The sequence below is a fragment of the Podarcis bocagei genome (assembly GCF_964188305.1).
Source record: "Podarcis bocagei genome assembly, chromosome: 16".
NCBI lineage: Eukaryota > Metazoa > Chordata > Lepidosauria > Squamata > Lacertidae > Podarcis > Podarcis bocagei.
In genome coordinates this window covers 27,575,670-27,600,138 of record NC_138142.1, presented here as the reverse complement: position 1 = coordinate 27,600,138, position 24,469 = coordinate 27,575,670, and the positions used below count along the sequence as shown (strand labels likewise).

At 42.7% G+C, this 24,469-nt stretch overlaps 1 protein-coding gene across 1 annotated transcript; it reads left to right on the top strand.

Annotated features, from left to right (window-relative positions):
* Positions 1–464: 464 nt before the first annotated feature.
* Positions 465–21,110, top strand: LIX1L (limb and CNS expressed 1 like). Its single transcript, XM_081175358.1, has 6 exons — positions 465–880; positions 8,772–8,935; positions 10,627–10,767; positions 12,563–12,658; positions 17,419–17,496; positions 18,165–21,110. Exons 1-6 carry the CDS (start codon positions 538–540, stop codon positions 18,405–18,407), a joined length of 1,065 nt encoding a protein of 354 aa, XP_081031484.1. The 5' UTR covers positions 465–537; the 3' UTR covers positions 18,408–21,110.
* Positions 21,111–24,469: the final 3,359 nt, after the last annotated feature.

Sequence of the window (24,469 nt, the reverse complement as noted above, 5' to 3'; positions counted from 1 at the left end):
TGGTTCGCTCTGAATCGCTGCTCCTCCGCCCGCCCCCCTCTTAAAGGCGATTGGGGGAAATCCCGACGCTTGCCATGGTTCGCACGGTTCTCATTGGCTGATCCTAAGAGGCTGGGTCGGCCTTCTCTTTACCGCCCAAGCTGGGCAGCCATTCGCCGGCCTCCCGGCTCCTCCCCCCCTGAGGTGTTCACGACGGCGATTGGAGGAAACCCCTCCCAATACCCCCGCCTCCTAGTTTGGGGACCTTGCATTTCCATTGGCTGAGTCCTCAGCTCAGGCACCTCCCCCGCTCCGGCCGAGCTGTCATTCGTCAGCCCCTCCTGCTCCATCCTCTGCCTCCGCTCCTGAGGTGTTCGCGACCGCGGCGGAGCCGAAGCCCCGCCTCCTGGCTCATGGAGGGCGCTCCCATTGGCTGAGCCCTTAGCTCGGGCGCCTCCCCCGCTCCGGTGACGGACACTTTGGCATGAGGGGACGGGGGCCGAGCATTTATTTCGCCCCTCAGTCGCTCGACGGGCCGCCGACGCCTCCGTGCTCGCCATGATGATGGAGTCGCTGCGCGTGCAGCGGCTGCAGCCGGGCGTTGGGGGCACGCTGCGCTCGCTGCGGCCTGGCGTGACGGCGGGAGCGTCCCTGGCGGTTGCCTCGGCTCCCCCGCCGCCGCTGCCGCCGCCCCCGCCGCCGCTCGGGCTGTCGCTCACCCTGGGGCCTCCCCCGCCGCCCCCGCCCCCGCTGCCGCCTCTCCCGCCGTCGCTCTTGCCGGGCGTGACAGCCGGATCCAGCCCCCCGGGAGCCGCAGCGACGGGTCCGCCCGCCGTGCTGAGGGAGGCCGTCGAGGCCGTCGTCAGGAGCTTCGCCAAGCACACGCAAGGCTACGGCCGCGGTGAGGATGAAGGGCTGCCTCGGCCACCGTTATCTGCTTTTCTCCTCTGGGCGTGTGCAGAGTGCCTGCCTCACCCATCCAGGCTCGCATAGCGGGAGCAGATACCGTGTCATAAGCTTAGCCTAGCCTACCTGGCAGAGTTGTTCTGTTGTTGTAAGGATAAAGGCGGCCGGGGAGGAGCCTTACAGAAGGCCCAGAGTTTCTAGGAGGAAAAGTGGGGTGAAAAATGTAAGGAACGAGGTCGAATGTATCCCTGAGGAAAAATGGTCCCGCTTTCCCATTAGCCAGCTTTTTAGAAAAGACTGTAGTAAGCATGTGGAGTGGTCCTGTCTCTTCTGATGGACAGCTTTTTAGAAGTTAGGGCTGAAGCATGTGCAGAATTCAGTTGCCTTCTCTTAACTGCAGCCTGCCTTGCAGTGCTGATGTGACATCAGGCAGAAAACTTCATTGCACTCATTTTGGTGCCAACTATCTGACTTTTAGAAGACATCTGAAGGCAGCCCTTCAGGGAAGTTTTTAACATATGAGGTTTTATTGTGTTTTTAATATTCTCTTGGGAGCTGCCCAGAGTGGCTGGGGAAACCCCGTCAAGCAGGGTATAAATAATAAATAATAAATTATCATTATTATCATTAAAAATGATTTTGTTTATAGTCATTCTTTATTATTATTATAGATTACATTTATATACTGCCCTTCATCCATAGATCTCGGGGTGGTTCACAGCATAAAAAGTTTAGATAAGCCCATTTAGATATGTAGGAATGTTGATGTGTGTTTTAATCTGTTTTTAGCTTATTGCTTGTTTGTTATTTTTTAGCATTTTAAATAGCTGATAATTTGGTGTATTTTTCTGTAAACTGCTTTGCAGGTTATTGCTTTCTTTTTAAACCAATCAAGCAGTGTATAATTTTTATGAAACAAAAAATAAGTAAAGCAGAACAAGGGAGAAGACTTGCAGAATACCTAGAGCTTCTTAGAGGAAAAGTGAGATAGAAATGTAAGAAATGAAGTCAAAATGCCTCTGAGCAAAAAAATGACTTGACTTTTTACTAGTCAGCTGTTTACATTTAAAAGGTGAGCTGAGTGTCTTTCTTTGGTGACAAAACTGACTACTGGAGGAAAAGTGTCCTGTGGATTTCAGTAAGGGAGTGTTGTGGTCTGGTGAACTGGGGAGCCCCAGTGGTGTGGATTCTTGAGTCGGGGGATCTTGGAGAGGGAAGACAGTAATTGGGAGGTGTACAGGTGTTGTGCACCTGCAGTTCTGGGTAGAGACACCCTCTTCTTCCCATCTCCAGCCCTTGATTGCTTGCTAAGATTGCTTGCTTCCCACTGATAATTTTATTTGTTCATTGATTTATTTTAAGTATGGATGTTAGCATTTTTGGCTTCTAACTATTTGAAGTAAAAATAAGCTATTTAAATCCTACACATCTGAAGCAACCATTTGTTTCTTTTGTAGCCTGATGTGTTATGTGGCTTATATTAAGTACACCCATAGGGTAGATGTCTAGAATGTTTGTTTTCAGCTAATGTTAAATGAAGGGGTCTTCCCCCGCCCTGAGAAAGTTTCCCACCAATAATGGCGAATCCTGTTCCCTCCCATCCTTTTTTTCAGATTGGCTGTATTTTTTAGCAATGTTTTGTCCCTGTTTTTGGATGAAATGGGGCCCAGGTTCTTCTTGTCTGTTTTGGGAAATGTTTTCTAGCCTGCTACAATTTTTATGTTCTGGGATAGTACAGAAGGCCCTAATTGTGAACATACTCCAGGGTAGCCTCAAAATGGGCCAATTTCAAGAGCTGTTTGGTTGGCTTATGAAATGTAGGAAAGGAGCAGTTAAAATGATGCAAACATCTATGTGGAAAAATATTGTCCTCTGCTCCAAATGGGGAGACTTTGTGGCCACTTGGGGTGTCAGATGTTGGCCTACAGCAGCAGCAGGCAAAGTAGACACCGCCTTGCAGGTTCTAAGCAGCGAATGCTTGGCAGGCAATCTGTGACTTTAAACACAACACTGCTTTCCTGGCTCTGAAAGGCTTTGAGGCCATGTGGAATCATTTATTCTTTCCTATTTAATATGCAAGTCAGATGTGCTGTCATACACAAGGTAGGGACTAGAGTATGTGATCCAAGGCCATAAACAGTGGATATAAATAACAGCCAGTGGTCTGACTGTAAACGTCCTCACTCTCAGGTAGGAAATGTAAAAATGAACTGCTGCTTTTCGTACTTGTTGAGGTCTTTGAAATATAATTTCTTTCAGTGAAATGCAATGAAAGGGGTTTTTGAACAATCACTCTGGGCAGCCCCAGTCAGCACAGTTGTAGTCCAAAAGTTCTGGAGGGCAAGGGTAATAGAGGGGTAGGTTTTTATGGATGTGCTGAAGTTTCCCGTTTAAGATTGGCATTGCTTTTGCTGCTGAACTGCAGTCCCCCACCTATAAGATGTGGCATTTCTGTATTCTCAACAGGGCATCCAACGTACATTAGGGTATAGCAGGTTCGTAAGGTAACCCTAGCCCAAACCATTCAGGGCTTTAAAGGTTGTTAGGAGTTCAATGAACTGGACCGAGAAATACATTGCTATACAGAGCAAATGGTACAGCATCGGTGTTACAACTTCAAACTGCCTGACTCCAACCAATGATTGCATTGTGTACTGGTTGAATTTTCTGTTTTTTCTTCAAATGCATCTCTATGTAGAGCACTTGGTGTCCCCAGTACAGTACATGGATAACTCAGTCTGCTCTTTCCAGAAAGCAAGAGCATTTGAAATACTGGAGGAAGTAAATTAGGGGTGTGTGTGAAAGAGGTCTCTATTTGTCCTCTCCTCTCCCTCTTCAGAGAGAATGTGAGAATGGATAGCAATCTGATTGGGCTTTATAAATGATATTAAGCCTAAAAGAGGATCTCTTTATGAGAATAGTTTGGGAAGAAAATAGAGGGAGTTGGGCAAATTCATAGTCACACTGGCTGTTTGTATTTATGGAGTGGGTTCTCATTTCAATTAACATAAACCTGGGTTTCTTTTTACTATGCAAATCTGTGTAGGCTTTGTGTTTTGTTTTGACTTTCTTTTTTCCCCTTTTTTGCTGCTCAGTAAATTCCAGGCTTATAAAAAACCAGCTAGTATTAATATGGTACATGGATGCTGATTGAGAATAGCATTCTGTTAGACCCAAGTATTTGTGAACCCTGGCGTTGAAATGTCTGATACTACTTCTGAACCAGCAGTTAAGGAGATTCGTGTAGCATACTTGCTTTACTTAGCATATTGCCTCTAGCTTTTCCTTCAGCTCACAAGTAATTGTTCTCTCTTCAATCATTTCCCTATATTCTGAAGGACTACATACACAGTCTTCAGATTACCTGTGTATACATAAGCATAGTCTTGTATAAATTAGCTTGTAGAAGTTGGGAAGACATCCTAGAGCAGTAGCTCATACTGTTTATATGTGCTCCAAGCCTGAGGTAGAACTGAAGTAGCAACTTTCTCCCGAGGACCAAAGACAACTGTGTAAAACCAACTGTAAAAACTAGTGTGGACAGTGGCTCCTGTTGTAATCTTTAAGCACACTTCCATTCTAATATAAGCCAGCTTCATTTCCACAGTGCTTTGGACAGCATTGCTTTTCCATATTCTTGTTGGAGCCAGTAAGCAGCCTCTGGAAAGCTGTTCTTCGTTAAGCTTTTTATCTCCTATGCGGTGTTTGCATACTTTGAGGAAAGGCTCAGCCAATTCTTCATGGAAACCTGGACATCTTAGACATCATTGCTTGCTTTTTCAAATGTTTCTAGCCAAAATAATTATTTTATTTTTCCTTGGGCTTTTCCATCTTCCTTTTAAAATCAGAACCTCTAGGCTGCATTTATTTAAAATATGAGTTAGTAAAGTGGTCTAGGAGAAGCGCTACAGCCTACACACAGTTTTTGTCTTTTTTAAAGATGTCACATTAATGGGGTTCTTAAGAATGCTGGTGACCAAGAAAGCATTGACCCTTAGATATTGCAGAATGAATTCCATCTTCATAGTGGATTAATATATTTTGACAGATTGAAAAGTATCGCTTCGGTAATTAATCTGTGTTGTGCAGTATTGCCACAAACTCTCTCGCTCTCTCAGATCATATTCACTTTTAAACCATAACTTTAAAACAATAACACTGCTATTTCTACATATTATATTAAAATGCAAAACAGGACTTTGTTTCTAAGCTCATGCATTTTTGCAATCTTAAATATGAAACTATTTTGTTGTATCTTTTCTAACCAAAATATTCATACTATTTGTACTTAGTCTGCTAATGCTGGTTTCCATCTTCTAGGGAAGTACTAATTTTAGTCAAGGAGTGCGGCTGCTTAGCATAATTATCCACTGTCTGGCCTCATGCTTTCACAAACATAACACTTTGCAGTACAAAGGGGACAGTGTGTAACGGGATCTTGTCTGGGCTGAGAATAGAACACCCATGCTCTTGCTACAAAATACCATTTTCGCTGCTTTCAAACATCGCAAACAGACACAAACCGGTTGGTTGCTTTCTTGACACATGATGAATTGATATTGTGTCATGAAGATTCTAGATAAATAATGTAGGGGTTCACTGGGAGAAGAGGGCAAGCTAATGGCCAATTCTGAGAGAAGAAACACTTGCAGACAATTCTTAGAAGCATAGTGAGAAGTATTACTAAAGACTATTCACTCTGTTTGGCCATAGCCATTTCCACACTGAGCTAGAATGCTATTGTTTCATTTGGTGTGTATTCAGCTAAGTCCTACTGGGTAGACCTGTTGCAATTAATGAACCTAAGTCATATCTGTTGACTTCAGTTGGTATACTCTGAGTAGGACTAGCACAGAATACCACCCATATACTCTAGAGGTATGCTTTTTCACTTAATCTCACACTGCATGCATGGGAGTGGGGGCATTACAGTGCAATATACATCCTTCTGTCCATGGGTGACATGCCATCCGTGGGCACCAGATTATCCAACTGTTGATTTCAAGCATCATAACATAAATCTAGAATGTTTATTTACCACAGGGGTATTTAGTTCAGCTGATGGGCTACTTTTAACAGTTAAATTGACCCAGCCCTGAAATTTTCTCTCCCAGCTTTTGATGCATGAGTAAAGCTGCCCTTTGAAAATAACAGTTGGGCTTTGGTAAGTGACCTGGGTGTGTGTGCATATTTTATGTACCATCCAGGGTAGAATCTGCTTTAGGGGAATTATTTTGATTGGATTTTTTTTGAGCAAGCAAATAAAAGGCATACTAACATAAAAATGCTAATATATTTGATTGTGCATTATGGGTTTGGTTGCTTTGTGATAGCTTGACAAACTACTACAGAAGAAGACTTTAGGTCTTCTTCGGAATGAAAGTGCATGTTTGACATTAGTAAAAATAAATTTTGCTTGCCCACATTTGAATTCCAGGCATTCAATGGTTTCCCATACAGCATACTGCACAGATTGTTTATGGTTTCCTGTGAGTTCCTTTCATTAGTAACTGCTGTGTGTGTGTGTGTGTGTGTGTGTGTGTGTGTGTGAGAGAGAGAGAGAGAGAGAGAGAGAGAGAGAGAGAGAGCATGCACATGTGTATAAAGGAAACCCCAAATCTGAAAAATCTCCATTAATAGTCATTCCTCAGAATCTTGCTGAAACTATTTTAGCAGCATATGTATCTATTATGCCTCTTCTTCCTAGAGCTAATCAAGCTAATTCACATTAATATGAAAATTCTTTTTCTTTGCTGTAGATTTGCATGGAGAAGAGAGATGGTGGTGATTCTGAAAAATCTAGATTTGATGCACCCCACTTAATCAATTTCTGTTGCTCCTTGCACTTCCACAAATCATGGTATCCATCTGGATTGCCTAGATAGGGTGGACTGGAAGACACCGTTTTGCAATTGTTCCAGTCCTTCCTGGAGGGTAGAGCTTCAAAGATGCTATTGGAATTTGACTACTCAACTTCATCAGCATTGGCTAATGAGGTCTGCAGTGTTCTGCCTCCATCCTCTGTTTTGCTTAGCATCTAAATGCAGCTACTGTGCTTGGAGAAGTTGTCTGAAGATGTGGGATTGAGTGCCATCAATATGCTGATGACAAGCACCAGTTACATTAAATTCTGGGGAGGCAATAGAAGTCCTGAAAGAGCTTGATGAAAGACTGGATGTGGGTGAACAAGCTGATATTGAATTGAAATAAGGCAAAAGTATTTCTAATTATCTGAAAAGCTGATTTGGGGTTAGGCATCTAGCTTCTGTTAGAGCTGATAGCACTCTGCTTGAAAAGCCAGGTTTATGTGTGTTTGTGCTCTTGATCCTAGTATTGCTCCTTGGTACCCAGATGGTAGCTGTGGACTTAAATGGTTTTGTATAGCTGAGTCCTGTGTACCAGCTGCATCTTTTGCTGAGCAAGGCAGATTTAGCTATTATAAAACATGTCCTAGTAATGTGAATCAACCTTGAATTTATCAAGAAAGATAGGTCATAGCATTTTATAAAAAAATATCTAAAATAAGTTGGATCATTGTAATGTGCTCTTCTTGGAGCTGCGCTTTGAAAAGATCACATACGGTAAATTTTAACGGGTGCACATTGTGACAGAGTTGTGACCAAATTTTTTTTTTAAAGAAAGAGATCTAGAACATGGTTGTTGTACCAGATTCTTTGCCTTACAGTTTATTTCCAAGTGTAGTTCAAAGTGCTGCTCATTTCCTTTAAAGCCCTAAATGATTTAGGACTAAGGCACTTGAAGGTTGGATTCTGCCCACCTACATAGCTCTTCATTGGAGACCCAGTTCAGTGTTCTACCACCAAGTGAAACTTTTCTGTTGACAAGGCCTTTATTTTTGTGGCTCTGTAACTCTCTACCCCAAGAGGTGGGTGGTCCTAATAAAGGCATTCTCCTTCTGTGGGTTTCTGATATTTTTTCTATGGTCCAGTATGGCTTAAGAGAGCCAGTGTGGTGTAGTGGTTAAGAGCGGTAGGCTCGTAATCTGGTGAACCGGGTTCGAGTCTCCGCTCCTCCATATGTAGCTGCTGGGTGACCTTGGGCTAGTCACACTTCTTTGAAGTCTCTCAGCCCCACTCACCTCACAGAGTGTTTGTTGTGGGGGAGGAAGGGAAAGGAGAATGCTAGCCACTTTGAGACTCCGGGTAGTGATAAAGCGGGATATCAAATCCAAACTCCTCTTCTTCTTCTTAATTCTATTTTTTTTTTTACATCTTAAAAATACTTGTATGATGTGCTATCCCCAAATCCTTAAATTTGCCGAGAAATACCACATATGAATCTTGAATCAGCTGCTTGCTTTCTCTTGTATGTCTGTTTCAAAATCTAGCACAGAAAAATATTATGAATTGTGCTAGGTGTGTCTGGGCAGGTCAGTCAGACTATTAATGGATGCTCTTAACCTGCCCACTCTCAAACTATTTTCAGTTGCATCAGAATAGCACACAAGGCATTATGCAGTAGTATCTTAGTTTTTAAATGTCAAGAGGGTGCCTATTTTTAGGGGGAAATGAGTTGCAATTTCATGCTTTAAACTTTTTTCTGCCTCAAAACAAGTCCTTTGAGGCATTTTAAAAGTCAACCTGAGTATAGTATTGTATGCCTTAGAATAACTTTTACTCAGTAACTATCACCACAGGCTTTCCTTTTCCCCCTCTAGCTTTGGACATGTCCCAAGGATGCTGAACGTCTAAGGCAACATGCTTCAGATTTGGCTGCTGACCCTTGGTCATGGTTGAACCTGTCTTTGTATCTCTCTTGGGGGTGGGGGGATGATAAGCAGCAAATGATGATTGTAGATTATATTCCTCTTGCTGCCTTCTGTGTAAATACTCTATTATGATATATGCCTCTTTCTCTATTTTCAGTCAACGTTGTGGAAGCTCTCCAGGAATTCTGGCAGATGAAGCAATCACGTGGTGCTGATCTGAAAAATGGTGCTCTGGTGGTTTATGAGATGGTCCCATCAAACAGTCCTCCTTATGTCTGTTATGTCACATTGCCTGGGGGGAGCTGTTTTGGCAGTTTTCAGGTTAGAATGTGTTAACTAGATGTTTTGATTACTTTATGTTGTGGTGGTCTGGAACTCTGATCTGGTGGGGTTGATTAAAAGTTCCTTAGGCTGTGTACAGATGGCTTTAGTGGATCAAAGCCAGAAAATTTCCCTTCATACCACAACCATGGCACTAGCCCTGATCTAGCACAGGCAGCTAGAGAATTGTACAAATATATCCTGTGGATATGAGAGCTGCTCCGTGGTCTGTGTATGTGTGTGTGATTCATCACGGACACAATCTGGTAGGCACAACAGTTAACACAAAATGTGCATGCATCTCTTGCAGTGGTGCTAATTATGTTTGGAAGGGCTTGATTGTCCCCAGCAAAATGGTTCTGGATTTAATGGTGACTTAGTGGGCAAAAATGGTGTCTCTTTTTAAGCTCACCTCACCTAGGAGGTTTTGCTTGATAGATGCCATCCATTCCTTTCATCAAAATATGTGGCCTGTCTGTACAGGAGTGTTATCTCATATGGTGGATAGCTCAAAACCAATTTTCCCATGTGCAGGGGTGTGTATGTGCAGGCATGCTTAACTCTTTTGCCTCTAATTTCTAAACCAGTGTTACCTGTTCATACCAGCAGGCAGTCCTTGATGGGAGCATCGTTGTGGTGTGTGCATGTTTGATTTCTGTTCTGCAAATGTGACCTCAACATGCAAAAATTGGAAATAGTGTTGTTTCACACACCACAATGATGAAAAATACTGCCAGTGCTCCTTCAGCAACAACTGGTGGAAATAGGCATGCTGAATCCTTTCCTTTGGGCTATTGGAAACAAAATGGCCAGCTTGTTTTCAGATGAGGTGCAAATGGAGGTAGGGGTGTGGCAATAGATAGCACCCAGCAAAACTTCTCCATACACTAAAACCCCACACAGTTGGGTAACTTGTAATTTTATATTTCATTTTTACACTTAGCAGGCAGTTTGGGGAAATCCAAGTTTGAGGGAAAGTGTGGGCTGCCAGTTAGAAGAGCTGGATGTTATGTGGATGGATACTACAAACACTCACAGATTGAGACACAAGCAGCCTGAAGCCTGCATTAAACTTTTGTGTGGATTATTCCTTAAAGTCCATCCAATTGCTGTAGTAAATCATAAGTCTCTTGATTGTCCAAGACCAGTGTGTGAAGCATTCTGGTGTAAGTGTCATTGTGCCATAAACTTCAATATATCTTCCTTCCTACCTCAATTCCGGTAGGTTACAGATTTAACACTTGGAAGTCTTGGCTGTTACTTTTGGCTGAACCCAGGCTCTGTGTAGTGGGCTTAAAACAGGTATCCCAAACAAGCAATCCTGGTTTCTGAACTGCCTACCCACTTGGAGAACAGCAATGGGTGTTTAGAATAGGGTGTTCACAGCTTGGTTTTAGCTAATTAATTTTGTTGACAGACCCAGCTGTGGTATTTCCTTCTCTAAATAATATGTGCTGACTTCAGCTGCTTGTGTAATTCTTGCATTGTAGATGACTGGAGTTTTTGGGTTTAAAGAGCCCGTTCCTAATGACTTCAGGATGTTGGAGAGCACCATGTCAGCATGCATAGCTGCAACCTAGTAATTTGGGGTAGAATACATACTTCATAGTATGTGGGATCTAACTGATCTTGGCTTTCTTGATTCCTGTTCTTAAGCATGCCCTGTTCTTCTGTCTCTGCCCGCCCCCTAGTTTTGTCCTACCAAAGCTGAAGCCAGGAGGAGTGCAGCAAAAATTGCACTGATGAATTCAGTGTTCAATGAGCATCCGTCCCGGAGAATCACAGACGAGTTTATTGAGAAGAGTGTCTCGGAGGCTCTGGCATCTTTCAACGTGAGTGCTTTTCAAAGCCCTGCGGCTATAATTGGTGGGGACAGAATTGCTGGGAAGCATCACGACTCCATGGGAAGGGAAATTCTTTGCATCTGGAAACCCTTATTGGCAAGGTTTCTAACAACTCTGGGAATGTCATCAAAATAAACTGTTAAACACCCACCCAGCCCATGCTCTCTTCTCTATTGAATGCAGAGCTTCTCCCAGTTGCATTTTTGTTAATTTGCCCTTGACACTTTCACTACACCCTGTGTGGAAGCTCTCTGGAGTACTAAACTGTTCTAATTCCAGAGCCATGCAAAAGCACACCAGAGTTTTCTGAGCTCTGATCAACATTATTGTGAAATACTTTTAAAAAAACCAAAACTGATAACTCTCTTCTTTTTGTGGTTCATGGTGGAGGTGGAATGTTTGATCTGGGTTCAAATCCTGCCTCTGTCATGGGTTTATGGGACAGCCTTGAGCAAATTGCTCTCACCTCACCCTTTTCTCTATAGTGGGAATAAAGCTTTTCAGTGTTGAGGAAAAATAGGATAAAGATCCTAAAGTGCTATGCAATTGTGAGATCATAGGTTTCAGTACACTAGACACCTGTTTATCTGAAAATCAAGTTCATATATTTTTGTGTTTGATATCTTCTGCATTAATTACCTGCTTCCAGAAGGAGTGGCTCCAACTACCACCCAACCATTGCTTTTCTGCTGTAAATTACAAGCAGAATTGGAACTGCCTTTCTACACATTTGCTTTTTCTATGTATACATTCTGCTACATATAGAAGTAGAGTGCCACAGAGTTCTGTCCCAGGCCTAGTGGTGTTTAACATCTTTATAAATAACCTGGGTAGAGGTTATGCTCATTAGATTTGCAGATGACACCAAACTGAGTGGTGCTGAAGGCATCTACACACCTGTAGAGATTGCACTACTCTACTGCTCTATGGGTTGTGGGGGAAGTCCTGACTTTTTGTAGTCTGAGGATAGAAAAACCACAGGGGGGGAAACAGGGTGACAATATTTGGCTGATGCCCTGTAAAATGTATGACAATTCCACTCTAAATGCCTAGTGTAAGCACTTGATGCTTGATTAATAAGACAGCAAAATGTATTGAAGTTCATTGCATATCTACACTCTAAACTTTTTGTTGTGTACATATTTAAGCGCCAAATAATCTTAGGAACCATAATATGGTGAATAGTGGGGGTTTGGCTAAATTGCTAGCCATACTCTTGCTGAGCCACAGTTCTAGGGACTGGGAGTGTGAATGCCTATTAAACTAGATGAACTCTGGTTTAGTTATTTCTGTGTGAGTGTAACTGGAATGCCTGTTGTGTGGTGTGAGGAAGCTTATTTGTGAACCATCAAATTGAGATATAAGAGTCATTCTTAAATAGCTTGTGTATCTTTCTTCAGCTGTCCTGCAACCATAAGAAAATGGCTATGTTTATATGTTATGCTAAACCATGGGTTAGTGCTATGTGTGTGAGCTGGAATGAGCCTGAGCAAAGCCTTGAGCTTGTGAATTCACCCTTCCCTCTCTTTTTTGGGTATGGACAAGAGACAGAGTTTGCCAGTGTTTCAGTTTCTCTTAATCTCAGTATAGTCATAGTTTGTTTATTTATATACAGCTTTCCCCACAAATACATTTTACTCAGAGCAGTCCACCAAGGCTGCCCTGTCTGAGAAAGAAGGATGTCTATTAAACATCACACCCTTGCTTGTATCCAAATGCTGTGGAAATACCTCCTTAGAGGTCTGTCTGCCCTAAGCTCCTTGAATGTTTGTCTTTCTTGCAGGGCAATAGAGAAGAAGCAGATAATCCAAGCACAGGCATTGGTGCTTTCCGCTTCATGTTGGAGTCAAACAAAGGAAAGTCCATGTTAGAGTTCCAGGTACTCTTTTTAATATGATTAATCATTCCTCCAGGGCTGGCCCTACCATTAGGCAAAGTGAGGCAGGAGGGAGCTGCAGCAAGTTGTTGGGAAGAAGAGGATTGTGTGCCATGTCGGCTACCTTGTCCTAGCCCGTTGCCCTCAGGCGCCGTGGAAGACACATTCTCATTACCAGTATTAAAGTAAGATTTTGCTGCCAGCCTGATCAATCTATGTACATGGAATGAGAGGTAGTGCCGCCTTGTACTTTGCCACAGGCAGCAAAATGTGTTGGGCCAGCCCTTCATTCCAGCCTTGTGTGCTGTATGCATAATGGGACCAGTCAGGCTGCATTAAAAAAAAAGGCCTATTAAATGCAAAGTAGAAAGGGAACCCAAGTGGTTTCGTAATGCAGTATTTTTTTCCAGTTCAGACACACACTGCTGAGCAGCAGAGGGCTTAATTTGCTACAACTCAGGAAGATGAATATTTTAAGACGTAACACCTCTGCAGTTAGCTTTAAAATAGGTACTTAAGGGATTAAAGCTTGTAATCGATTGGGCAGTAGACTGAAGTGATGGCTTTTGAATTTCTTACCAACTCTAAATCCTCAATCTTGTGACAATTTAAGGAATTTATGCTTTGTATTTATTCTGCTTTTAGGAGGAGAGAAATTTGTCTAGTTCTGTCACTCCCTCCCCTCCCCCCGACCACTTCAAAATTGCTAAGAGTTGTGATGGAACACTTAATTATTTTTCTGCCTGTTGTAGCAGTTGTAATGCACTGTGCTAGATGCTATATGATTTTTCATTTTCATTTTATTGCTTCTTTTATTTCCTATTGATGGTGTTTGAATTTTGTAGAATTCACATTGTAATACAATAAAATGCGGTATAAGAAATAAAAGAAGCAATAAAATTAATAATTAATATGAATATTTAATGTGATGGATGTGCCATCCCCCTTCTTCAACCAAAATCCACAGACATGCTGTGGACTACCTGAATCAAGCTCATTAACCATTGGTGGCCCATGGACCACAGTTTGAGAACTCCACCTCTAGTTTATACTGTAGTGGGACTTGAAAGCTTAGTGTCTGTGAATGGCAGAGGTATCATGCAGGATGCTTAAGGAATTAAACCTTAAAGTGCACTGATGGAATGTAAACGTTGCTTATTGTGTGTCTAGGAAGAAATCTCTGATGATCACTCTGTGCTAGCAGCACACTGAATAGACAATAGAGAGACATTATGTCAAGGGAAAATTGGGCCCCAGAGTTTCACTGCTAGGGGCTGGAATGGAGCCAGATTTGTTTTTTTCTTTTTCTTTTTGAAGGCAGGTGCCTCAGCCTGTGACTGCAAATCAGCTTCCCTGGTGCTGATGTCTCCTTCTCTAGTTATGATAACATTGCAGTAGGTTAGCAGAGCAAGGTTTATATTAGTGGCCCTGCTTATACAGAGTGACTCAGTTGGTTATGTATTACCTCATGCTCTTGCTGTATTTATGGACCTGCCTGCCTGCCTACGTGAGGGAGGTTTATGGGATAGTTTTTGGCCTGAGCTTCTGCTGGCTTTCATGCAGTTTTGTAGCTCTAGGATTCTTAGTGGTACATGCACACAGCAGACCCAAACCATGAGAATCTGTGACGGTCTTCACAGTCCTTCTGTGTAAGTGTCAGGGTATTTTCCCAAGGCAGCTGGAATGGCTCTTCTAGGCAACAGGCCTGCATTGTCTTGAACTCTATCATGCTGCATTTTTTACTAGCCTCATAGGACATACAAAAGGCCTTTGTAAGAGCTGGGATTTTCACCCCTGGTGCTGTGATCCCTCTGCCTATGACACTGTTTTGGAGACAAACAGCTGGGGAACAGTTAAGCTGGCACTCAATTCCACCCCAAAATACAAAAACTTACAACAGATTTGTGGAGGCTCTTGGCTTTTCTTTTATTAGGGGCAAATGCACTTGGTAGAATTCTGCCAATAATTTTGGGTGATACCAATTTTTTAAAAAAGGTTTTTATTTATTTTCCATGGTACAGAAGATACATTCTGAGAAAACAATTGTTACAACAGTAAACAACAAACAACTTGTTCCGATATGATTATTACATAGCATGACAAAAGTCTGCATAGTTTCTTTTTATTATTCTAAAAGATCGTGCCACATTTCCCCATGAGTGTTGGGTGGATTCCTGCCACAGTCTGAAAAATTAATGTATTCAGTAACATTTGCCATATGTTATAAAAGGAATAGGGATTATGTTTGTCCTTTCCTACTCTGACCTGACATGTTAGTTTCTTGCCCAATGCTATTGACCATATGCTGGTGCACCAAGAATTGAAGTTAAGCCCAACATCTGGCTAAGTGGTCATAATTAGGGTAATCTTGGGCAGACAGGATAGTAAGCCCAAGTAGTGCTAGTGCATGATACAGTGGTGCCTCGCAAGACGAAATTAATTCGTTCCGCAAGTTTTTTCTTCTTGCGAGTTTTTCGTCTTGCGAAGCACGGTTTCCCATAGGAATGCATTGAAAATCAATTAATGCGTTCCTATGGAAACCGCTTGCCAGGCTGGCGGTGCGGAGAAGGGCTTTTCTCCCCACCGCAAGCCTTCAGAACAGGTACGGGAACAGAGGGGAAGGGGCGCAGCGCTTCTCCTCTGTTCACGGGGCTTGCGGTGGGAGGAGGGTTTTTCCTCCCCACCGCCAACATTCAGAACAGCATTCTGAATGTTGGCGGTGGGAAGGAAAACCCTCCTCCCACCGCAAGTCTTCAGGACAGCCTTCTGAAGGCTGGCGATGGGGCGGAAAGACCTCCTCCTGCCGCCAGCCTTCGGAGCAGCCTTCCAAAGGCTGGCAGTGGGGCAGAGAGCCCTCCTCCCGCCGCCAGGCTTCGGAGCATCCTTCCAAAGGCTGGCGGCGGGAGGAGGTCTTTCCACCCCACCGCCAGGCTTTGGAGCAGGCTTCCGAAGGCTGGCGGCGGGAGGAGGTCTCTCCGCCCCACCGCCAGCCTTCGGAGGAGGTCAGAGGACAGTGGGGAAGACGCGCTGCGCTTCCCCGCTGTCCCGGAGATTTCCCTATGGGCTTTCGTCTTGCGAAGCAAGCCCATAGGGAAATTCGTTTTGCGAAGCGCCTCCAAAACGGAAAACCCTTTCGTCTAGCGGGTTTTCCGTCTTGCGAGGCGTTCGTCTTGCGGGGTACCACTGTATATTTCAGTGGTTTTGTTATATATCAGACTGACTTATTTGAATATATTTTAATGATATCGCAAAGCCACCACATATGGAAATATGTACCTTTGACTGTGCACCCCCTCCAACAATTAGGGTTGACTTCCTAAGATATTTGGGATAGCCTCACAGGTGTATAGTGCCACCTATGCAGAAGTTTTAATGAGGATACCGATTTTTGCATAAACCAATTTCTATGGTATCTTGGACCACAAAGCTGTCTATTGCTATTTGTGCTTCTATGTCCATCTCCCACAGCATTTTTGCTACATTTTAGGTTTATTAAAGCTTTATAAATTGAGAAAGCTATACTCTTAGAGAATGGAGAGGGGTTGGGGGACACCAATTTTATGTATTTATACTCCACCCGTCAAAATCTTTCACAGGGTAGTTTACACAAAAGTACTGTATAAAATAATAAAGGCATACAATAAAACACAAACAATCCACAGTCTAAGAGCAGCATAAAGCCGATAAACATGGATTTATAATTCAGAGTTTCAAAGACCTGGGAAAAGCAAAACATATTTCCCTGTTGCCAAAACGACACCATAGCAGGCAGGCACCCTGTCAGCCTCCCCAGAGAGAACATTTCACAAATGGAGCACCACGACTCTGAAGGCCCTTTTCTCTAGTCACCACCCACCACATCCATAATGATGGAAACTTTGAGGGAGGGCTTCCAAATATGATCTCATGCAGCTAAGTTCTTTTAGAGAGGGCAATCCTTCATCCTGACTCTTCCCTGTGAATGGACTGAAAGGAAAATCCCAACACTTTGGCTAGGGCCTGGAACGGACTGGGAACCTGCATGTATGTGTCTCTTCTCACCAGCAAGAGACGTTTCCAGTGCCTGGTCACTGTTAGCAGCCTCACAGCTGTATTTTGAGTTTCCACACCATTTTCAAAGGCAGCTGCATGTACAATGCTTTTTCAGTAGTCTAATGGACAAGGCTACCAGAACATGGTCAACTGAGGCTTGGCCATCTTGGTCTATAACAGGTAGCAGCTGGTGCACTAGAACTCCATGCCACAGAAGCAGGCAACCAGCAACTCCAATAGCAAGTATGGTTCTGTGAGCACTCCCAAATGGTGGTCCTGTTTTATTAGACAGAGTGTTGCCTAAGTAGATTTAAGCACCACCTTTATAGATGGATGAGCTATCCACTGCCAACAACAACTCCATTTTGTCTGAATTGACCTTGTTTATTCACCTTTATCCAGTACATTACAGATCTCAGGCACTGGTCAGTGCTTCCAGAGTCTGATGAAAAAGAGAAACAGAGTTTGGTGTCATCCCCATGTTGACGATGCCTCACTCAACATTTTCATGTAGATGTTAAAGAGTGGGTGGGTGGGAGCAAGATGAAGCCTTGTGGGATGCCTTGGAGCTGAGCCATAGTAGGTGAAGGTGTCTTTCTCTCTCTCAGAACATCTAGTTACACTTCCTCTGAGAAGCATTTCACCCATCAGTGGACATCTCTTTAATTTCCTTCTCTTTGCTTCATTAGTGTTGAAACAGTGCTTAAAATTGGGCTGCTTTCCTTTGGCAGGAGCTGATGACCGTCTTCCAGCTGCTGCATTGGAATGGCAGCCTCAAAGCCATGCGAGAGAGACAGTGCTCACGACAGGTAAGCAGAGCTGCAGATGGGATTCCTGAACCTTTGGACTGACAATCCTGTCTTCTGTGTGGGATTCATGTGGCTGGCAGTGGATTCTCCCAATGCAGTATGGGAGGGTGAACCCAGGTGTAACCCATGAACGTCTTTGTAGTAAAGGATGGGTAGCCGTGTTGGTCTGCCATAGTCAAAATAAAAAAATTCCTTCCTGTAGCACCTTAAAGACCAACTAAGTTAGTTCTTAGAATAAAAAAAAGGATTTTTTTTTTATTTTGTAGTAAAGGCTTTAATATGTCGCCACTTGCCTTCAGCACAGGCTGGGTAAGCTTCCCTATTCAACAAAGTTTATTTGAGCATACTCACTTGGGTCGTCATGGGGCTAGTGAATTTCCAGGCAGGCACACCAACAAGAGGTGATTGCCTAAGCTTTCTTGTTGCTCTAGCCCTCACTACTGCATCTTAGCCATGTCTATCTGTGCCAATCAATTTCTGTTTGCCCAGTCTTCTTTGAAGTCCCGCTTAAAGTATGCACATCATCTCAGTGGCAGATGGGCTGGCCGTAGTGGTTCCTCTGTGGTTGGTCCCTGCCCATTCCATTCCACAGCCCTGGTATTTGGAAGACACTAGTTTCATCAGTCAAGTGCTCATCTGCTGATCTCTCTCTCTCTCCCTCCTGCTAGGAGGTGTTGGCTCACTACTCTCACCGTGCTCTCGATGACGATATAAGGAACCAGATGGCAATGGACTGGGTCAATCGGGAGCAAAATATCCCAGGGGCTCTTTCAAGGGAGCTGGCCTCAACAGAGCGGGAATTGGATGAAGCCCGGCTGGCTGGGAAAGAGCTGCGGTTCCACAAGGAGAAGAAAGACATTCTGATGTTGGCAGCTGGCCAGCTGGGGAACATGCACTCTTCCAACTGTTGAGAAACCCCAGAGAGCTGTTCTGTTTCCCCTTCCCTTCCCTTCCCTTCCCTACACTCTCACTTCACTACCAACTTGCTAATGGGGTATGACCTAGAGCTTGTTACAAAACTGAAGGGGGCAAAATGTCCAGCCAAATTCTCCTAATTGACTTTCAAATTTTTCTTACGTTATCAGTCATGCAACATGCTGTTTGGATTTTGGATTTTTAAGTCTAATCTGGTTGTAGATTGTTGAGATTTGGCAAGTGAATAACTTGTATCGCAGATAGATACACCCAACCCCTATTTTACTTACACACAAACACCATTTTTCAATATACTTCAGCCAGAGAGAAATATCTCAAAATCTGAATGTTGAAACTTGGTCAGGTTGAGTTTGTTCATAATTGAGCTTCAGTTCTAACCTGAATCACATCACTTAAAGAGTGTGCACAGATGCCTCTTTTTGAAGAATAGGGGCCCATTTGCACATTTTTAAAATCTCTTTGCTAAAAAAAAAAAATTCTGTATAGATTTTATAATGTACTTGGATATTCTTAGTTATCTTTTTTCTCTTTGGGATAGAGAATTTCTTATTGATTCACTATAGAGCACATTTTTAAATGTAGCCTTTTTAGTGTTAAATATACTAATACTCATTTAGTCCTCAATTCTATCCAGGTACTATACAGTATTAAGTGGAAATGTAGCACTGCCAAGAGGATACTAGTTTTGCCATGGATATAAGGCATAAACTGTATGTTAGGCAAATGTATTCTTGCAGTTTATGTAGTTTGATACACTCCTTTTCCCCTTGCCACCTGATAAGCACAGCACTTAAAACACTCCTCTTCACTGTTCTCGAACTACTATTAAGGTTTTTATTTAGTTGGTTAATGGCATCTTGTTCTAGCTGGTGTCTTGATTGCAAGGTTCCACAGAGTTTGAGCAGTTCCCTATTGCTGCAAGGGACGGGGTGTATCTCGTCATAGTGGCTGCATTTGCATTGTGTAAACCATAGTTAATGGCTGGCTGTCATGTCACTCCTCCCCTAGCACAAGTGGGAGCAACAAACCACAATCTCTGACATAGCGTTACATTTGAACCAGAGATACTGGGTTGCTTTTCTCTCTCATAAGTAAAATACAACTCATCTAGTTGCGCTTCATGAATGAATTGCGTTCATGCTTGAGTCGCTTAAAGGAGCTTTCCAGGTTGTAGAGATTTGAGTTCACTGTGGGACATTCCACGCCAAATCACCTGGTGCCATGTGCTCTCACGACTCAGATTTTCTTCAAAAAAAATTTATGTGTAGATACCTATGAGATAACCTCAAATTAGTATTTTAAGATTTTTTTGATCCAAAATTGGGCGCAGGAGAATTTTTGACATTTTTGATTTTCGCACAATTTAGGCTAATGCACTTTCTGCATCAGTTTAGAAAAAACCTGTTTTGGTTATTTTTCAACCGATTGGGCTTATTTTGGTATCAAAATAAAGCTAATTGTGGCCTCTTTAAAAATAAGGTATAAAAATGGTATCAAGTGCCACAGAAAAGGGTCACCAACCATCCAAAGTGAATTTTTGTCATTTTACTTCTGGTAGGTTCAATAAGCCATAGCGTGCAAACCACAACTGACACGTGTATCAATCTTGAGTCGTGAGAGCATGGTTGAGTGTTAAAATCAGGTGATTTGGTGTGGAATGACCCCTTTATAATGAATCTTAATGAGGAGCTCCCAGCCTTTGGCATTTTAGTCTCTCTCTGCTTGCCTCTTGCAGGGAAGGAAGATAGATGAACTGTTGTTGCTAAGGTGCTCAGCTGATTTAAAAGAAAAAGCCCTGACTCATTTTCTTTCCCTGCTAGCTTCAGCTTCTTGATGAATGCAGAATCATAGCTGCCAACGTTTCCCTTTTTTTAAGGGAAATTCCCTTATTCCGAATAGGATTCCTCCCAAGAAAAGGGAAAAGTTGACAGCTATGTGCAAAATCCTTTGATTGGGTTGCAGATACCATAGGCTTATCTTGAGTCAAAGGGGGAAGCACTACTTTGTTGTTATGGTTGTGTTTGACCTTCATATCAGAGCGCTGGATTCAGTTGGTGCCTCAGAGAGGTCTACTTCCATGATTTGCTTCTGTGAACTGTGATGTGTGCAGTCCACAAATCATGCTATTCTGGTTCATTTCCAATCGAGCAGCCTCCTGTGTCTTGGGAGACTGCATCGGCAGAGTGCTCCGTGAGTTAGCCTGTCACACAATAGCTAGAGCTACTTGTTTGTAAGTGAAGAACTGTGATTGTGCAGCTGCAAGAAGAAATGCCTCTTTGTTCGAGCAACATTAGAAAGTTACAAAAATTTGTAGAATACAAACTTTATATATGTATGCACTTTTATATAAAAAAGAGAGACTGAAACTAGGAGCAGGACTCTTAAATAGTAATACTGACTATGTATATAGAGAAAGTTGCTTGAAGCTTCAGAGACAGAAGTGCTCTGCAGATCACGTGTAATATGAGGGAAAGCTGATGTAGATGTAAGGGGGAATCATGTCAGTCACCCAGAAGCCAAGATCACTCATCTGCACTGTGAGGAGAGCATTGCGTGTTCTGTGTCTGACTTTGTCACATCTGCCTGCTAAAGAACTGCCTTCCAAAGCACACCCTTAAGATTTGGGACTAAGACAGTATCATGAACTAGCAAAATGTGATGTTTAAGGATTAAAGGGGGGAAATAAAATAGGTTACAGAGGGGGACTAGGCCTCTCAAGAGTGCTGTGTTGTGACACTTTTGAATAATCTTCCTGATTAACAGTGCAATCTAAGAAAGTCCTGTTGAGTTCAGTGGGGTTTGTTCCCCTTTAAGTGGGTACAGGATTGTAGCTCTAATTGAGCTTGCTTGAGATAATTTTGTTACCACCTAACACTTAAATATCTTAAGTTGATACAGTAACAGTACTACTTCCAATTTTCAGTGCGTAATTTGAGGTGAAATTGGGGTTATAATCTACTTTATTAATTGTGAACACAGAACTAGGGGGTGACAGTTACTTCCAGGTTGATGCTAAATCCAGTGGAATCTTTTGTGTACATGGAATCTTTTGTGTACATGGCATTGACTTTATTTTTAAAACTGCATAAGGAAAATAACAGTACTGGTGATTCTGACTCGGAGCTTTATGTAGTTTACTTACTGGAGGTAGGGAGCTATCCAGAAGCACAACTGTAGGACTGTGTGATTGGGGAAGGGGAGTATTGGGCTAACATTAGTGCCGTTTTGAGTGTTTCCTACCCCAGATTTTCAGGGTCTGACTTGTCATCAGACCTGTTGCACCTTAACCCATGTGCAACAGCATTCCTGTAGCCTTGGGATTAATTGTCATGGTTACACTTTAAAAAAACTTCTCTAATTACAGGGTAGAATAGGAGTTTAATCAAAACATCCTCCCATATATTTTCTCCCCACTTCCTTGCAAGGCATTAGCTTACCCTTACTGTGAACAAAGATCTTGGATCCCTTTGATTCTTTCTACTGAAAGGGAAAATAGCCTGGCTTCCTGCAACTCCATCCTGGAAGTCATTTTGTGTTATAATGTGTTTATAGTAATTCTTCTATCTCAGAAGATAATCTTCCAGGGTATTGTCACCAGGAATGATGGAGCTAGATGACCTGTGCACTCGGACTATATTTAACTAGAACATGCCCTTGAATTGATACTGCCTTGATCAATTTGCCTTGTTCAGCACTCAAAGGGCAAAAGACATTTAGTATAAAAACAGTCTCAGTGCTGACAGCTGTATATAGCAACACATGGTTTGTGATAGTATTGTTGAGTCCTTTTATACAGTAATTAAAACTGACAGGCCCTTGCTTATAATTGTATCTTATAGGAGATTGGTACAAAGTGAAATTGCTGTCTGGGGCGTGAGAGCCACAAAATATTTGAACCAGCCTCAGCAGGTAAAACACCAGATTGCTTCCCCAAGGTTTTTTGTAACTTTCACATGCATACCATTCCTCACAACTGGCATTTGGGTCCTAAAAGAATGGTAGTCCTGCAAAATGTGGGTGAGGAGAAAGGGGTGTGTCAGCTGTTAATGCACTTCTGTGTCCTTTGTGTGCTGCTTAGGAATGCAGTTGTATACAGGAATAAGAACTTGGTGCTTCAGGAAGTGTGGGTAGAACGCTCTGAATTGGGCATTAGAAGCTGAGGACAAGACACACACACAGAGGGATCCAAGTTAAGTCATGACTAACCTGGTTCTGTTGGTTTCAAGTAGACATACTAACTTAGTCTAGATACAACTCTTATGTGTACAGGATTATTTTCCACCTGGGAATCACCTTACTGAAGCTGAGGGCCTTTAGTCTCTTAGCCAGATGGTGTATAAGCAGGTGTATAGTCCTTCAGTGAGGCTTTGCAGTCAGACCTCCAAACAGATACTTCATAACTGGGGGAGCTCAGACTACCACTCTGAGAAAGGGAGAATAGACAAAGGGCTGCAGAAGATGTGTGGAGATGGTAGTTGTTCCATAGGGAGCTCAAGAAGTGGCATTATTTTGGCCTCCACACTATGTCCATTTGTATACCTGAAATAATAAATCAGTCTTGTCCTTTATATATATATTTTTATATACAGCTTTGTTTACACAATAGTATTAATGTTGAAATGCATTTATAAAGTTGGCTTATAAATAATCCTTTGACAGTTTGTATATGAATGTCTCACTTGCCTCACTTACTACTTTCTATTAGAAACAAACTATATACAGGGTTTGAGTTTTTCCTTTCCAAACATGTGGCTCTTGAATTTTCCTTGCAGAGAGACCTGCCTACAGACATTTGCCTCTGGGCAGGCCCCAGCTGTCACCTATAACCTGATTCCCCACATCCCCTCCTTTTGGTGCTGGTTTTCTGAATAAGCTGCCTTCCTCATCCTCCTCTTCACTCAATATTTCTACTGTCCAGGTTTTCAATATAGTTCTACATACTGTCTGCCTTTTCTTTTACTATAAGCGATAAAGTCCAGTACTTAATTTTGTAATGCCTAATTTTATACAATAAAATAGCATTTTTTTGAATCTCTGCTTCCTTGGTTTTTCCCCAGTTAGAAATTCTGTCATTAGATTTGTCCCCAAAGCTTGTTCTGTCAACAGGTTAGAGCCTAATCTGTTGGTTCTCTCTTCCTTCCCCCACCTTCTTAATGATAAGCCTTTGCCATTTGGCTGCAAGAGCTTAAAAGCTCCAGACATCATCCTGTCTGCAAAATTAGTGCATGGATTGATAGTCTAGACTAGAGCATGGGTAGGCAAACTAAGGCCTGGGGGGCTGGATCTGGCCCAATCACCTTCTAAATCCGACCCACGGACGGTCCGGGAATCAGTGTGTTTTTACATGAGTAGAATGAGTGCTTTTATTTAAAATGCATCTCTGGGTTATTTGTGGGACATAAGAATTCATTCATTTCCCCCCTCAAAATATACTCCGGCCCCCCACAAGGTCTGAGGGACAGTGGACCGGCCCCTGCTGGAAAAGTTTGCTGACCCTGGTCCAGAGTGTCATTGACATTCAGGAATGGGTGCCCTTTGTCACTCTTCCTAAATGCATGATCTTTTTTTCTTGCAGTGAAAGAGTGCTTTTGGGTGCCCTTCTGTTATTTAAAACATGCTTCTCCTGGAGATGGAAAAGGGGGAATTACCCCTTCTTCAGCACATTGCTCACTGCTTTTCCTTGCATTTTGAGCTGCATCAGAGGAGCACATGAAAGGTCTAGTTCTTTCACATTAGAAGTCTGTGCTTCCCCCCACCTCCAGGGGCTAAAAGTCATTTAACTCATCTTGCAATATCTTCCCCTTACAAATAACACTTAAAGCTCATCTACCTCTCATCTTCCCTTGGACAAGGTATTTTATAGCCAGCTGTTTAGTACTGTTATGTCCTCATCCAAAAATGAAAAAGTGGCTTTCTTCTCATGGCTGTGGAACTTGCTTATAAATAAAAAAATCAAATTCCTTTGCATTATGCAAATTATTTGCTAGTTACCCTAATTTCTCTAACTCACCTGCACACTTCAGTGGAACATTATTAT